Source organism: Nuphar pumila, chromosome 17 (assembly GCF_984573655.1).
Source record: "Nuphar pumila chromosome 17, dmNupPumi1.hap1.1, whole genome shotgun sequence".
NCBI lineage: Eukaryota > Viridiplantae > Streptophyta > Magnoliopsida > Nymphaeales > Nymphaeaceae > Nuphar > Nuphar pumila.
Genome location: NC_143265.1, coordinates 18,101,809 through 18,116,599, shown reverse-complemented (window position 1 = coordinate 18,116,599; position 14,791 = coordinate 18,101,809). Strand labels below are relative to the sequence as shown.

Genomic DNA, 14,791 nt, shown 5'->3' with positions numbered 1-14,791 from the left:
TCCCCTCACATGAATCCTATCTACGCCACTGCCGGTGGTGCTCCCTGTTGGAGCCTCCTTCCCCAACCTTCTCCCTCTGTGTGTCTCTGTCGAGCCACCCCCCCCCATGCCCAAGCCACTTGCCATGCACAGGTGGTCAGACAGAGGTCCTCCTCTCCCTAGGGCTCGCAGTTGGCAGAACCCAACCGCCATCAACCCCTCCAACCGAAGTTACAAACCCTTGCTTCTTGCCATCCCCTTTTCACTAAGGACCCGACCGATCCAGATTCGAGATAGAGAGAGTGACAGAGTGTTAGAGAGGGGGGTGAGAGAAGATAGCGTATCTGAAGGTCCTGAACATCTTCATCGTCGGAAGTCGGTGAGGCCACCGGAATTTTTTGAGGTCGCCGGAACTCAGAGCTCGCCGAAAACTCGAGAGAGAGAGAGAGAGAGAGGAGTCGGAAGATACGCGTGAAAAAACAAAAGCCTAAGCCCCTTTCGATTTTATTTTTTCATGGGTTTTGTAAAATACCCATTTTATCCTCAGTAAAAAATATATTCATGTGTAAAAAAAAAATTTAAGGGCAAATTCGACCTTTCCATAATAGCGTCCCCCTTTAAAGGGGTACGCGTACCCCTTTAAAGAGGTACGTGTCTCCCATTAAAGAGGTACGTGTCTCCCTTTATTGGGGTACGCGTCCCCCTTTAAAGGGGTACGCATACCCCTTTAAAGAGGTACGTGCTTCCCTTTAAAGGGGACGCGCTTCCTCAATTGAACCTGCGCTTCCCCTCGTGTTTCGGAAGCGCTGTGTTTCGCGCTTCCGAAGCGCGTCCCGAGGAAGCGCGCTTCCCCTATTCTATAGGCATTTCCGGTAACTCTGGTCCAAATCACCGTAAATGATTTTCTCTCATCTTATTTTCAATGGATGCAACACCTACCTTCTTATGTATCTCATTGTTCTGAATCTTATCTTTTATTGTATTTTCACACATCCATCTAAGCATACGTGATGTCTTTTTGAAGAAATTGTAGTTTTGAAAAGATTTTTATATGAAAAGCATGTGAAAACCAGACATCAAATAATAAAAACTGGTTCTCACTAGTGATAGAGACTGGGTCGAACTCAGGGAACGGGAATATTTTGTATTCAAACAAACAACTAAACTATTCTTTATTGCCGAAAATGAGAAGTACGAAGAAAAGTAAACTACTTGGCTATTACAATGAATGAATACCCTACGCAGAGGGCTTAAAATGGTTTTATTACAAACCCAAAAATTGAATTTAATTCCTAATTCTAAAAGAAAAGTAAAAGAGTCTTTTGTGCTCGTGCCTCCGCTCCGCGCTTTCCGTGATTTGGATTGGGTTGAGGAGAGAAGCGGCCTTTCCCCGGAATCGACGCTCCTCGTTATAGAAGGCTCACACCGGTGAGATAGACAGGTTGAGAGAAGAGAGAGAGGAAGGAGAAGAAGGGGGAAGAAGAGCCAGTGGAGGAGAGGGATTTAGAGAGGAGAGGAGGATACGTTTTTTTCTCAAAGGGAAGACAACCCCTCTCAAACCCTACGTAGGGTATTTAAAGAGAGGGGCTTTTGGCTCCTTTTAAAATTTCAACCCACATTTATTACAAAATTTCAACAAGAAGATTAAAAACAAAATAATTTCTAAAAAACTCTAAAAAAACTACATTTTGCCTAATCTATTTAAACTTCCTAAAAACTATAACGCTGATTTATTTTTATTTTTATTTTTTTTCGAATCTAAACTATTTAAAATCTAAATCCTAAAGAAAATGTCCCTAACTAATTCCTAAACGACTTAAATTGCCAAATTAACTTGCAATTTATGCCTTTTCCGATATTTATCTTTTTCGCGCATTTTCTCGAAACTAATGATAAATGTGGAAATTTAATGCAATTATTATCGGATCATGCATGAATTAATATGATAAAATGCTAAAATAAATGCATAATCAATACGCATCTCAGCTACACTCATTTTTTGAATATGATGTCTCTTGGCAGCCCAACATTTCGTACCATATAGTAAAGTAGGCCTAATTGTCGTTCTATAAAACTTTCCCTTCAACCGCAATGGCATTCTACGATCGCACAACACTCCAGTTGCACTTTTTCATTTCATCCACCCAACCTTTTGAAAAGAAGGCATCGTTATCTTCATTGTGTATGTTTGACCCGATCCATTTATGTAATGGATCGGGTCCAGATCCAGTTCATGTATTGTAAATTAACATTTTGTAAAGGGGTATTTTCGTACCCTAGTGTTTTACACTTTATTTTAAATAGAATGAGAGGGCAGTCACGATTGACTGAACCCTCCTTCATCTGGAATCTCTCTCTCCCTCTCTTCTCTTCTCTCACTGTCGATTAGGGTTTCCTTCTTTCATGGTATCAGAGCCCAGGGTGAATCTGCGTGAAGAAAGCCCATCGTGGATCTGCGTGAGCCGTGAATCTGTGTGAAGAAAGCCCAACGTGAATCTGTGTGAAGAAAGCCCAGATTTATCAGCCGTGAATCTGTGTGAAGAAAGCCCAGCCGTGAATCTGTGTGAAGAAAGCCCAGCGTGAATCTGCATGAGCCAAAATCTGAGAGCAAATCCCAGCGTGAATCCATCAGCGTCAATCTGTGTGCCTTTCATCCTATCAGCCGTGAATCACAGAATCACAGCCGTGAATTATTGTGAAGAAAGCCCAACCGTGAATCTGTGTGAAGAAAGCCCAACGTGAATCTGCGTGAGCCAAAATCTGGGAGCAAATCCCAGCGTGAATCCATCAGGGTCAATCTGTGTGACTTTCATCCTATCAGCCGTGAATCTCAAAGAATCACAGCATCAGTGTGCTTCTACCTACAAAATCTGTGTCTAATAAAATCAGGTTCTCCCTTTCCTTTGTGAAGATTCGATCCTCTTTCGATCTGTGGTTTAATCCCTGCTGTTTTCTTGTTTTTTCCTACGTTTAATCTGTGTTTTTCCCTGCTACCTACTAATCATTGTCAATATGCCTCTCTTGATCTGTGATTTCCTTCCTGCTGTTTTTTTTCTGCTGTTTTCCCCTGCATTGAATATGTGTTTCCCTGCTTCCTGCTAATCACTGTCAATCTGTGATTTCCTTTTTCTGCTGATCTGTATTTTTTGTTGATTCTAAAGAGAACTGCCTGCTAGTAGCCATCTGTCTTTCCTCATCTGAAATTTTTTTTTTCTGTTAGCCGAGTCCTTTGTTTTTCATACCTAAGTGTCAGTTCAAGCATATTCATCAAATGGAATTTACTCACGGGCAATCATGTCTGTCCTCAAGTTTTCTTGGTTAACTAGTCTCTGAAAAATTGAATAACTGCAATTTCTTAACCTGGAAAAGACAGATTATTCCGTTTATAAAAAGTCAGGACCTCTCTGGTCATCTGGATGGATCGGTCCCACCGCCTCCAGAATTCCTTTCGCAAGAAAAGGCGGACGATAAAGGAGAACAATCTGTTGTTCTTCACAGGAATCCAGATTATGTTGCTTGGATGAAGAGAGATCAATCACTAGTGGCATACATCACTTCAACTCTTTCACAGGAGGTCCTTATTGCTCTTCCTGATGATTGTTCGGCAAAGGAACTGTGGGATACGTTAGTTCAAACATATTCACAAATTTCTGAGGCAAGAATTATGTTTCTTAAGCGAGAATTTCAAATGCTGAAGAAAGATTCCATGTCTATTATGGAATACCTGAATAAAATGAAAGGCATCACAGATCAGTTGGCAGTTGTTGGGTGTCTTGTCAGTAAAAAAGATAAAGGCCAGACTACCATGTTATGACGACAACCTTACTATGTCTACCAGAACTTCCAAAGTTTGAAGATCTTCGTGCAAAATTATTGCAATATGAGATGAATCTGAATGGTTCCTCTAAAACCTCTCATGGGAATTCCGGAACACAAGATGTGCTGGCTATGGGAATGAGTTATGGTCGGGGTAGAGGAAGTTCTTTTCGAGGAAAAGGAGGCCAAGGGAGAAATAACTATGGAGGTCGTGGCATACTTCCAACACCCAATGTCCAGGGACAACGACCCATTCCCACTTGCTTCCTATGCAACAAGAAAGGGCACATTAAAGCGAATTGTTGCTTTAATCCCCAAAACAAAGGGAAAGCTCCACAAGCAGAGACTAAAAAGGATGGAGAAGTAAAAGAGTTACTGTTGGCAGCCTTGGCAGGATTAAATATGAAGCAAAATGACAAAGGAATTTGGTATGTCGACTCCAGAGCAGCTACTCATGTTTCAGGTGATGTAGGTAAGCTCTTGACTCTTACACCTTATGTTGGAAAGAATAGCATAGTCACAGGAGATGAATCCCATCATGCCATCTCACATACTGGAAATGCCATTATACACATGTCAAAATCCTCTCTTAAACTTCCAAGTGTCATCCATGCTCCTAATATTCAAAAGAACATTGTTTCTGTCTCAAAACTTGTTGATGATGCTAATGCTTCAGTTGAATTTACTCCCTCTTCTGTTTATGTCAAGGATCTTCGCACGAGGAGGATATTCACTGAAGGAAAACGATGGGGCAACATGTACATCTTCCAAGAAGATCCTTCCTTCCTTCATTCCAACTATTCATCCTTGAAGCCTCACCAACGTCAAGTCTTTGATTCTGATTTTATATTTACTGTTTCTGAAAGTAATAAGCCAAGACTTTGGCATAGTCGTCTTGGCCATTGTGGTCGTCATTTCATTGAAAAACTTGTCATGAATAATCTTATTCCTAAGTCCAGTCTGAGTTCAGAAGTCGTTGATACAAAATGTTCTAGCTGTCATCTATGTAAGAGTCATGTTTTACCTTTTGCTTCCATTAATAAAAGAGCTTCAAGGCCATTTGAGGTTATTTGTTCAGATGTCTGGGGTCCTGCTCCAATTACTTCTTTTTCTGGCAGTAAATACTATCTTATTTTCATTGATAGTTACTCACGTTATACTTGGATATTCTTTATGAAGCACAAATCAGAAGTTTTTGGATTGTTCCAGAAATTTCACTCTTTCGTTCAAAATCATTTCTCTACCAACATTCTTAATTTCCAGTGTGATGGAGGAGGTGAATTCTCCTCGAGTGATTTTGTTAATTTTCTTCAACATAATGGGATAAAGAGAAGAGTGTCTTGCCCTCATACACCTCAACAAAATGGGATTGCTGAGAGGAAGCATCGACATATTGTTGAGACTGCAATGAGCATGATGCACGGGAGCAATCTCCCTATATCATTATGGACTGAGGCATTCCACTCCACAGTTCATGTGATAAATCGCTTGCCCATGAATATCTTAGAAAATAAGTCACCATACTTCTCGCTTTTTGGCATACAACCTGATTATCATGAATTACGTGTGTTTGGGTCTGTTTGTTATGTGCACGTTGATAGCTCACTCAGGCACAAGTTCCAAGATAAGGCTTTGAAATGCAGGTTTATAGGATGTGCAGAAGATTACAAAGGGTACAGGTGTTATGATCCCCTGAGTAAGCGTGTCAAAATATCAAGGAATGTTATTTTCGATGAAATGAACTTTGCTGATCAGGATACTAATTCAACTATGGTGGATACTAATAACTCAAGCTCCAGCATTGAGGTATACTACCCATGGTTAAATTCAGAACTCTTCTCCAACGGTACAGTAGACTGTCCAGAAAATTGCAGTCAGAATGAGCCACATGAGGATTCAGCCAATGAAACTCAAACGGAGAAAACTGTCACATATGACTTGGAGCCAACAAGGTATAAGGGAATTGTGTACACTCGGCGAGAGAAAGAGCCCTCATTCATTCCTTGTACGAACACGGATCCATCTGGATCATCCGTTTCGCAGCAAATGGATATCAGAAGATCTTCACGGATTCGACATCCGCTTGACAGGTGGGTAAGTTATAAAAAAATTTCATTGGATTTTCAGTTATTCTTGACATCCATAAGTAAAGAGGATGAGCCTCTTATGTTCTATCAAGCTGCGAGCTCTAGAAGATGGGTAGAAGCAATGAATGAAGAAATGGAGGCCTTACATGAATGTGGCACATGGGAGATTGTGCCTAGACCACTGAACAGAAATGTCGTTGGGTCAAAATGGGTGTACAAAATAAAATATAAACCAGATGGGAGCATCGAAAGGTACAAGGCTCGACTTGTAGCCAAGGGATTCACACAAGAGGAAGGCCAAGACTTTGATGAAACTTTTAGTCCTGTAGTTAAGATGGGGACTATTCGTATTGTGTTGAGTCTAGCCATTAAACATGGATGGACATTGAGCCAGCTGGATGTAAAAAATGCTTTTCTGCACGGGGATTTAAAAGAAGAGGTCTACATGGAACAACCCACTGGATATGCAGAACGAGACGCCAAAAAATATGTATGCAAATTAAAGAGAGCACTCTATGGTTTGAAACAAGCTTCTCGTTCCTGGTTCGACAGTTTTTCTCTAGAAATACAACGGCATGGCTTTTCTAGGTCTCTTTTGGATCACTCATTATTCATTCACAATAAACAAGGAGTTACTACTCTTCTGTTGATATATGTAGATGATATCATCATCACAGGGAATTATAAAAGCCACATTGAGCAGGTGAAGAAGTTATTAAATCATAGATTTAAGATGAAAGATTTGGGAGAGCTGCGATATTTTCTTGGGGTAGAAGTTGATAACAAGAATGATACACTTACCCTTACTCAACACAAATATACACTGGACATTCTCGGCAGAGCAGGCATGACAGATTGTAAGTCGTTAACAACTCCAAGTGTCATTCATCAGAAATTGAGTTCACAAGAAGGGGATATATATAGAGATCCCACTAAGTATCGCAGTTTAGTTGGCATGTTGCAATACCTGACTTTTACTAGACCCGACATAGTATATTCGGTAAATCAGGTATCCCAGTTTATGCATGAACCTCGTGTGTTACATATGGAGGCAGTCAAACGTATACTTCACTACCTAAAGGGTACAGTGGGTGATGGGCTGGTATACAAAGGCAAGGAAGAATTAGATCCAGGCGGGGGCCATGAGATTGTTACTTATGCTGATGCTGATTGGGAGGGTGATCCAGACGAACGACGATCAGTATCTGGTTACTGCAGCTTCATTGGACCAAACTTGGTATCCTGGAGCAGTAGAAAACAAAAGGCGGTTGCTCGATCGAGCACTGAGGCTAAATACAGATCGATGGCCACTGCCACGGCCGAGGGTACATGGATAAGACATCTTCTGACTGAAATGGGAGAGCCGATTGCTCGGTCACTGTTGTTGTGTGACAATCAAAGTGCCATCAACATGTCATTCAATCCCATTCACCATAGTCGAGCAAAGCACATTGAAATAGATCAACATTTTATTAGGAAAAAGGTTGAAGACAAAGAGATTGAGCCCATGTATGTGTCAACTAAAGAACAAGTTGCTGATATCCTCACTAAAGGGTTAACAAAGGATAGATTTTGGTTTTTGAAGAACAAGTTGTTCATGGTCCAACACCATGCACAACTTGAGGGAGGCTGAAAAGAAGGCATCGTTATCTTCATTGTGTATATCTGACCCGATCCATTTATGTAATGGATCGGGTCCAGATCCAATTCATGTATTGTAAATTAACATTTTGTAAAGGGAAATTTTCGTACCCTAGTGTTTTACACTTTATTTTAAATAGAATGAGAGGGCAGTCATGATTGACTGAACCCTCCTTCATCTGGAATCTCTCTCTCCCTCTCCCTCTCTTCTCTTCTCTCACTGTCGATTAGGGTTTCCTTCTTTCACCTTTATCCTATGATTTACATCTCCATCAATTTCTCCATACTTTTGAATGATAGATCTCAACTTAAAACCTCTTGCTTCCAATGTCTGTCTCCATAATTCTAACTTAGCATTAACCCCAGCTCTAGACTCATCAATCAAAACAATATATCAGCAAACAACATACACCACGACACATTTTCTTGAATTGATCTCGTAAGCTCATCCATCACTATAGCAAATAGGAAAGGGCTTAATGCAGATCCTTGATGTAACCCAACCGTTACAGGAAAATTGGTTGTCACCCCTCTACACATGGTGACATTGGTTACTACTCCTTCATGCATATATTTAATTATACTAATGTACTTGAGAGAAACACCTTTCTTCATCATTGTCCACCAGAGAACGTCCTTAAGTACTCTATCGTATGCCTTCTCCAAATCAATAAAAACCATATGCAAATCTTTGTTCCTCTCTTTATATCTCTCAATAAGTTGTCTAAGAAGATGTATAGCTTCTATAGTTGATCTTCCAGGCATAAAACCAAATTGATTCTCCGATATCATGACAACCTTCCTCAACCTATACTCAATCACCCTCTCCCAAAGTTTCATAGTATGACTCATGAGTTTTATACCACGATAGTTTGTGCAATCTTGTATATCACCCTTATTCTTATATAGATGCACCAAAGTACTCTTCCTCCACTCATTAGACATCTTATTTGTCCGCCAAATCTTGTTAAAAAGATTTGTCAACCATTCTAAACCTTTCTCGCCCAAGCATTTTCAAGCCTCGATAGGTATACCATCTGGGCCAACTGCCCTTCTTGATTTCATTTTCTTCAAAGCCTCTGCAATTTCTTTCTTTTGAATCTTGCGCATGAAGTCACGATTCATCTCATGAAAAGGAATGGAGAAGTCTCCAAGATCTTGAGCATGTCTACCATTAAATAGCTTATCAAAATAATCTTTCCATCTCTCCTTAATCTCCTCATCTTTGACTAAAACCCTTTGCGTTTCATCTTTGATACATCTAACTATACCCAGATCCTTCGATTTCCTATCTCTCATCTTTGCAAGCCTATAAATATCCTTCTCGCCCTCTTTGGTATCCAACTTGTCATAAACCTCCTTATATACCTTATCCCTTGCGTTTCAAACTACTTTTTTAACTTCCTTCTTTGCTATCATATACTTCTCCAAATTCTTATTATCACGACTCTTACTTAGATTTCTATAACACTCTCTTTTAACCTTAATAGCTAATTTGACATCCTCGTTCCACCATGATGTATCCTTACCTAGTGATGCACCACCTTTAGACTCACCCAATACCTCCTTAGCCACCTTTCTCATGCCACCCGCTATCTTATTCTACATTGATTCTGAATCCTCCTCGAGACACCAATCAGTTTCCTTAACAAACCTAGTAACAGAAACCTAATACAAACCAAGATTCTAAATTTAATGCTATTTTAGTCTACCTATAATTAATTTTAATCATATTTTAATCCAAACTTAGCTCTAGTTGGATCAATGTTTTAAAACCAAGTGACTTGAGACTCGACTCGACAGTACCTGACTCGTGACTCGGCGAGTCAACTCAGTGACTCAGCCAAGTTATGTTAACTATTTAATGTACTACATCAAATAGATATATAGGTAATTTCATATATAAATATATATGATTTACAGTTACATAAGTATAGTTATATATACATTATGCAAAATATATACATTGTAACTCATACAAAATATAAATAAATACATAAATAATGTACATATACATATGACTCGGCTGAGCCATAAGTTGACCCAACCGAGTCATAGCCTAGGCATTGGGCGCCACCCAGCTCGATTAGGCGAGCTACCTATTTTATATATGTATTCTTTATATATATATATATATATATATATATTGTGTATGTTTTGTTTATCTACTTTATTGATTAATAATTGTTTGTTTTGAAATGTTTAATTAGAACAATGGAAGATGCAAACCCAAGTTCTTCAACTGATTGTGGATTGGCTCCTCTAAATGCAAGTGCAAGTGGCTCTTGTTCCAACCCTAGCACAGAATCTTCAACAAAAAGGAAAATTAGAAACTCTGGGGATCCAACATGGAATTGGGCATTGGCAAGGATGGGGCAAATTTGAATTCAGTGACATGTGATCTGTGCAAAAATACATATAACGGCAGAATCTACAGAATTGTTTGTTCTTAATTTTTTTTGCCCGCCTAGTCGGCCGCCTAGGCCTTTTCGAAGGTCCGCCGACTAGCCCCGCCTAGCGCTTTCGACAACATAGACCGAGACATATGAAAACTCAGGTGACTTGGCCGAGTCTTGTGGAAAACCTGGTCAAACAAGATTTTTGACCAGGTGAATGGGCGAGTCGAGCCGAGTTAACCTAGTCACCAAGTTGACTTGGCAAATTTTCAAACATTGAGTTGGATATGTAGGATCAGTATGAGTGCAATCAGATCTGGTAACTACAACTAGGTTCAAATTTGAAAAGGAAGTCTTTCTTTATCTCTACCCATTACACCTTTTAGAAAACCCAAACAGAAGAAGATCCACTAGCTTTCCTTGAAGAGACCTGCCTTTAAACCGAAACTGAGATTCTAGGCAAAACACTTTAAAAATTAACTAGCATCACCATACAGTAGGAAGAGCCCCACCTATGTCACAGGGACTCGGCAAACTAGGTGCCGCACCCGCGTCGACGCGGGTGCGGCACCCGGTGCGGTCAACAGGATCCTAGATGCGGTCAATGCACCCAGGGTCATTTGTGTCTAATTTTTTAACAAAAAAATGCTCCCTAGTCCCGACTTTTCTTCCGGCAAACGCAGAGAGAGAGGGGAAGGACGCGGCAGGGGGCCGCCGACCTTCCGACGAACGCAGAGAGAAAGGGGGAGGGCACGGCAGGGAGTTGCCGGCCTCCTGTCGGCCCTTCGGCAAACAGAAGAAGAAGGAGACGAAGAAGAAGAGAAGAAGGAGATGCGTACCTGAGAGAGAGCCAGCGTCGTCGTCAGCGCCGAGAGCGAGAGAGAGTGCATAATCGAGAGGGAGAGGAGGAGGAGCGCAGGAGTGAGGGCTTCCCCCTCACCCTTGTGTGATTTAAAGGGCATGAGAGGACGCAAATCGGGAAACCCTAAAGGGGTTTTCCTTATCAGCAGAGGGGCGGGGGGGGGGGGGAACGAAGGCCCGCGGCTGCACGGGCGTTAAAAAGTTTTTTTTAAGGGAAAACCCTGGACTCGGTTCCGGTCCGAGTCCGATTTTTTTTTTTAAATAGTGGGTTGAGACAGCAAGTGTCGCACCCCCGCACCCGCACCCGCACCCGCACCCGCACCCATGTGACATAGAGCCCCACAGTTCATTGTCTTAAGCTCTGTCTCCCATTGTGGCAAAGCATGATCACATATCACATCTTACCATAGTGACAAAAGTTAAAAATGGAAAAATCTCCGCTGGAACAAAATTTGGGAGATTTTGAAATTTTTCATAAATCTAGCATTTTTGTTGGCAAAATCTTGGGAATAAAAAGTAAATTAAAAAATATAAAAAAAAAACTATAAGAAAATATAAATAAAACACATTCAAAAGTAAAAATCTTGGGTGTTTTCATGATAAATTTCTTTTAAAAATATAAATATCACGATATTTGTCACAGTTTGAAAATCTCGTGAGAAATTGCCATTTTAAACTTTCAGGCAATTTCTTGCGATATATCGGCAAGATTTTTATAAATCTCGCGATATTTGCCACAGAGCATCTTACCCACAGACTTTAAGCCTTGTCTACTGATATAGTCCTGTTCCGTTAACATTTTGAACTCCTAATTAGAAGTCAATTTGGGCCAACAAGAAATGCCGTTTCCACATGTCATGATTGAGGCCACCGAGGTAGTGCACACTCTCTCCTTATCCTTCAAACTTGCCTTTTATGGTTCATTTAGTTTAGGAAAAGAAAACCAACATGATCCAGTGTATTATTGTTTCTGGGGATTTTTCCAAAGATGAACTCACAGATTTTTGGATTTTGCAAAGAACAATGTTGTAAAACCGTATAGAAAGGTGTATCAGAAGGGTCTATCAAAAGGATCTAAGATGTATGAACTCTATCAGTCACATCAAGTCATCAACATGTGTGAACTCTAAACTCTGAATACAACACTAAACAAACCAATTATTCATCAATCAAATAGCAAAAAAAAAAGAAAAAGAAAAACGATCCTTCAATTCTACCTAGCTCATAAGCCATGACATGAATAATAATAGAATGAAGGATTTTCTTCTTCTAAATCACTCCTCTCCTCCCTAGCTTAGGTTCTCCGTGATTGTTCCATTTTGCTTTGAGTTCAGCTCTCCAACTGTCTCCAATCAACACCATCATTCAAAATATCTAGTTCTTCTTGCACCCAGTTATCTAACCTATGTATATAATTAATGCTAATAGGATTATAGAACCCCTTTTGGTGTCTCCTGGATTGTTTATGTATTTGTTGGGAAAATGCAAATAAATATGTATGTCGATGTCTACTGATATAAAATTAAAACTTCATAAACTTGAAAAAATAAGACAGTAAGACCCACACACAAAAACAAAAACACCTATTTTTTACTTGGTGTGGATGCACAAAAAATACGCTCCAATTTATCTCACAGGAAAATTGATTCTGAAACAACGTCACAGGAAAATTGAAAATGAGGAATCACAGGAAAATTGGTTCTGAAACAATCTAGCTTCTGAAACAAATGATCAAATTGGAAATGAGGAATCACAGGAAAATTGACAAAATTAACAGAGCAGGCTTCTAACCCACAAATTCACACCAAGACGTTTCCAACCAACGTCTTGATCTTCATAACAAAAGAATGAAATGCAATTTCCAACCTCAAGGATACGTTGCTATTAAGTTCTCATGTAGGCATCAATTAAAGAATAGATCTTAAATTCAAACAAGAATGAGAACTGTCAAGGCCGCCATCACATCATGAGGACTAGCATGGATATAACTCCCATCACAGTCGATGTTGTAGATGATGATAACACTTTTGTGTTTTCTGGAGTGAATGTGTTGAAATATAAAAAAGAATAAAAACTATATTTTCTATGAAAATAAAGAGAACTGATCACACAATGTTGAAAACTGGCTGAAACTCAATGCATTATCTTTTTTTTTCAGTTCTCACTTCCAAATTCAAAGAGGGATTCTATTTTTGGAGCTTCAGCACTACATGCACGACTAGATCACAAAGAAATGAATTTATAATCAATTACGAATACTAGCCTTATGTTAGCCACCATGGAGATCACTAGAGAACAAACAAAAGGTGAAAAGTAAAAGAGTAGTAGACGATTTACATAATTCCCCTACAACAAATCCACCTTAAACCAATAGCAAAAATTTCAATTTATACAACTCTGGTAGAAAATGGAATCATATATTCTCAGAACTGGAAATCAACAAATCTAGCTCCTCTCTGCTACCAAGTCAGCAAGAAAATAAACTAAAAATTCAAACTTTGAAAAGGTTATGACCTGTTGGTTAGAAGACACTAATTAAACTCTTTCAGCATATGGCAAATAAGTTCTCCAAACCATGTCTAATCATCATATGAAAAAATCACTCATTCCTCAGAAAGGAAGATGGTGGTAGGGGCTAACCTTCATCCTGAGGATGTATTCGTCGCGAAAACGCTCAATCTGGCCATGGTAGCAATCAACAAAGAGGAAATGGCGGATGCCATGCTTGTGCAATTTGCACGAAATGCAGTAGAGAGACACGGCAGCAAGGATGGCTTGGAAAATGAGGATGAAGTATTGGAATTTGAGGCCGTGGAATGGGCTATAACGAGCGAGGCTGAAAACACATATGGGCAGGGCAATGCCGAAGCCGGCGAAAAACAACCATGAGAGGACGCATCTTAGGACGGTGGACTGGTTGAAGCCGAAGACGGAGAGGAAGAGGAGAAGGCGTTGGAGGTGGCGGTCAAGCAGATAATCGTGCAGGAGGAGAGAGGTTCCATTGGGGTCTTCCTCGTCCGGAAGAGAAGAAGTTGGTGGTGGCTCCTGTTGCTGTTGCTCTTCTTTTACCTGGTCTCCTCGGGCTTCGCAGGCTAGGGCGGACATTCTCTCTCTCTCTCTCTCTCTCTCTCTCTCTCTCTCTCTCTCTCTCTCTCTCTCTCTCTCTCTCTCTCTCTCTCAAAATGGGTATTCCCTCTCTCCTGGCAGAATTTGCTCCCACTCTCTCAAAGGATCCATCAAATTTCTGCAGAGCATTTGTTGAAAGTTGGGAGGTCAACACACACTCTCTCTGAAGGTGTTGTATCAAACTTTGAGCAGAGTATTTTGTTGAATGGTAGTTTTCATCGCTCCTACCGCATCGAGTACAAGCGTGGAAGATATGGATTGGAGGGGTGGCACCACTCCCTTCCAAATTCTGGTGGATGGGGTTTCAATATAGTGCAGAATTAGGAGACTCACTAACAACAGCAGAAGGGGCACGGATCTGCCGCAATCATGCTGATGCAGTCACTGTTACTGTCGGGGGGCAAAGAGACGAGTGGTTCTCTCTCTCGCAAAAAAACTTAGGGGACGTTTACGCTATTCTGCGTATTCATCTTTCCGATCTTAAGTTTCCTCCAGCTGGTGCTCCGCTCCTTCCGGATATTGGTTTTGCGGCTCCTGCCGCTTGTTTTTTTGTTTGTTTTGCTCTTGCTTTGTTTTTGTTTTCTGCTTTTGTTCTCTTTAGGTTCAACTCTGTTGACCCTTCCTATGGCTATGTTGAAATCCTGTTTTCTCTCTCTCTCTGACCGATGGGATTGCATTCGATGACAAGCTTCAGCTTCTTCATTAAGCATAGCTGAGCGCTGGGATGGTTGCCCGTATCAAAGTCCTTATAAAGGGACACCTCCACAAAGCAAGGTACTGTCAAACTTAAGACGAAATTTGTCACATTTGGCTGATCCCAAAAGACATCGTGCTCTCACGGTCGCGAGGGAAAGATTTTAGTCTGTGCCGTTTCTCCAAACATGA

General features: G+C 40.5%; 1 protein-coding gene across 1 annotated transcript in view; it reads right to left on the bottom strand.

Annotated features, from left to right (window-relative positions):
* Positions 1-14,454, bottom strand: part of LOC149811746 (zinc finger CONSTANS-like protein (DUF3537)) — a 53,440-nt gene extending 38,986 nt beyond the window's left edge. Inside the window, exon 1 of the mRNA XM_089993224.1 lies at positions 13,421-14,454. Within this exon, the coding sequence (XP_089849350.1) occupies positions 13,421-13,885 (465 nt within the window). The 5' untranslated portion in view covers positions 13,886-14,454. The remainder of the gene's footprint in view (positions 1-13,420) is intronic.
* Positions 14,455-14,791: the final 337 nt, after the last annotated feature.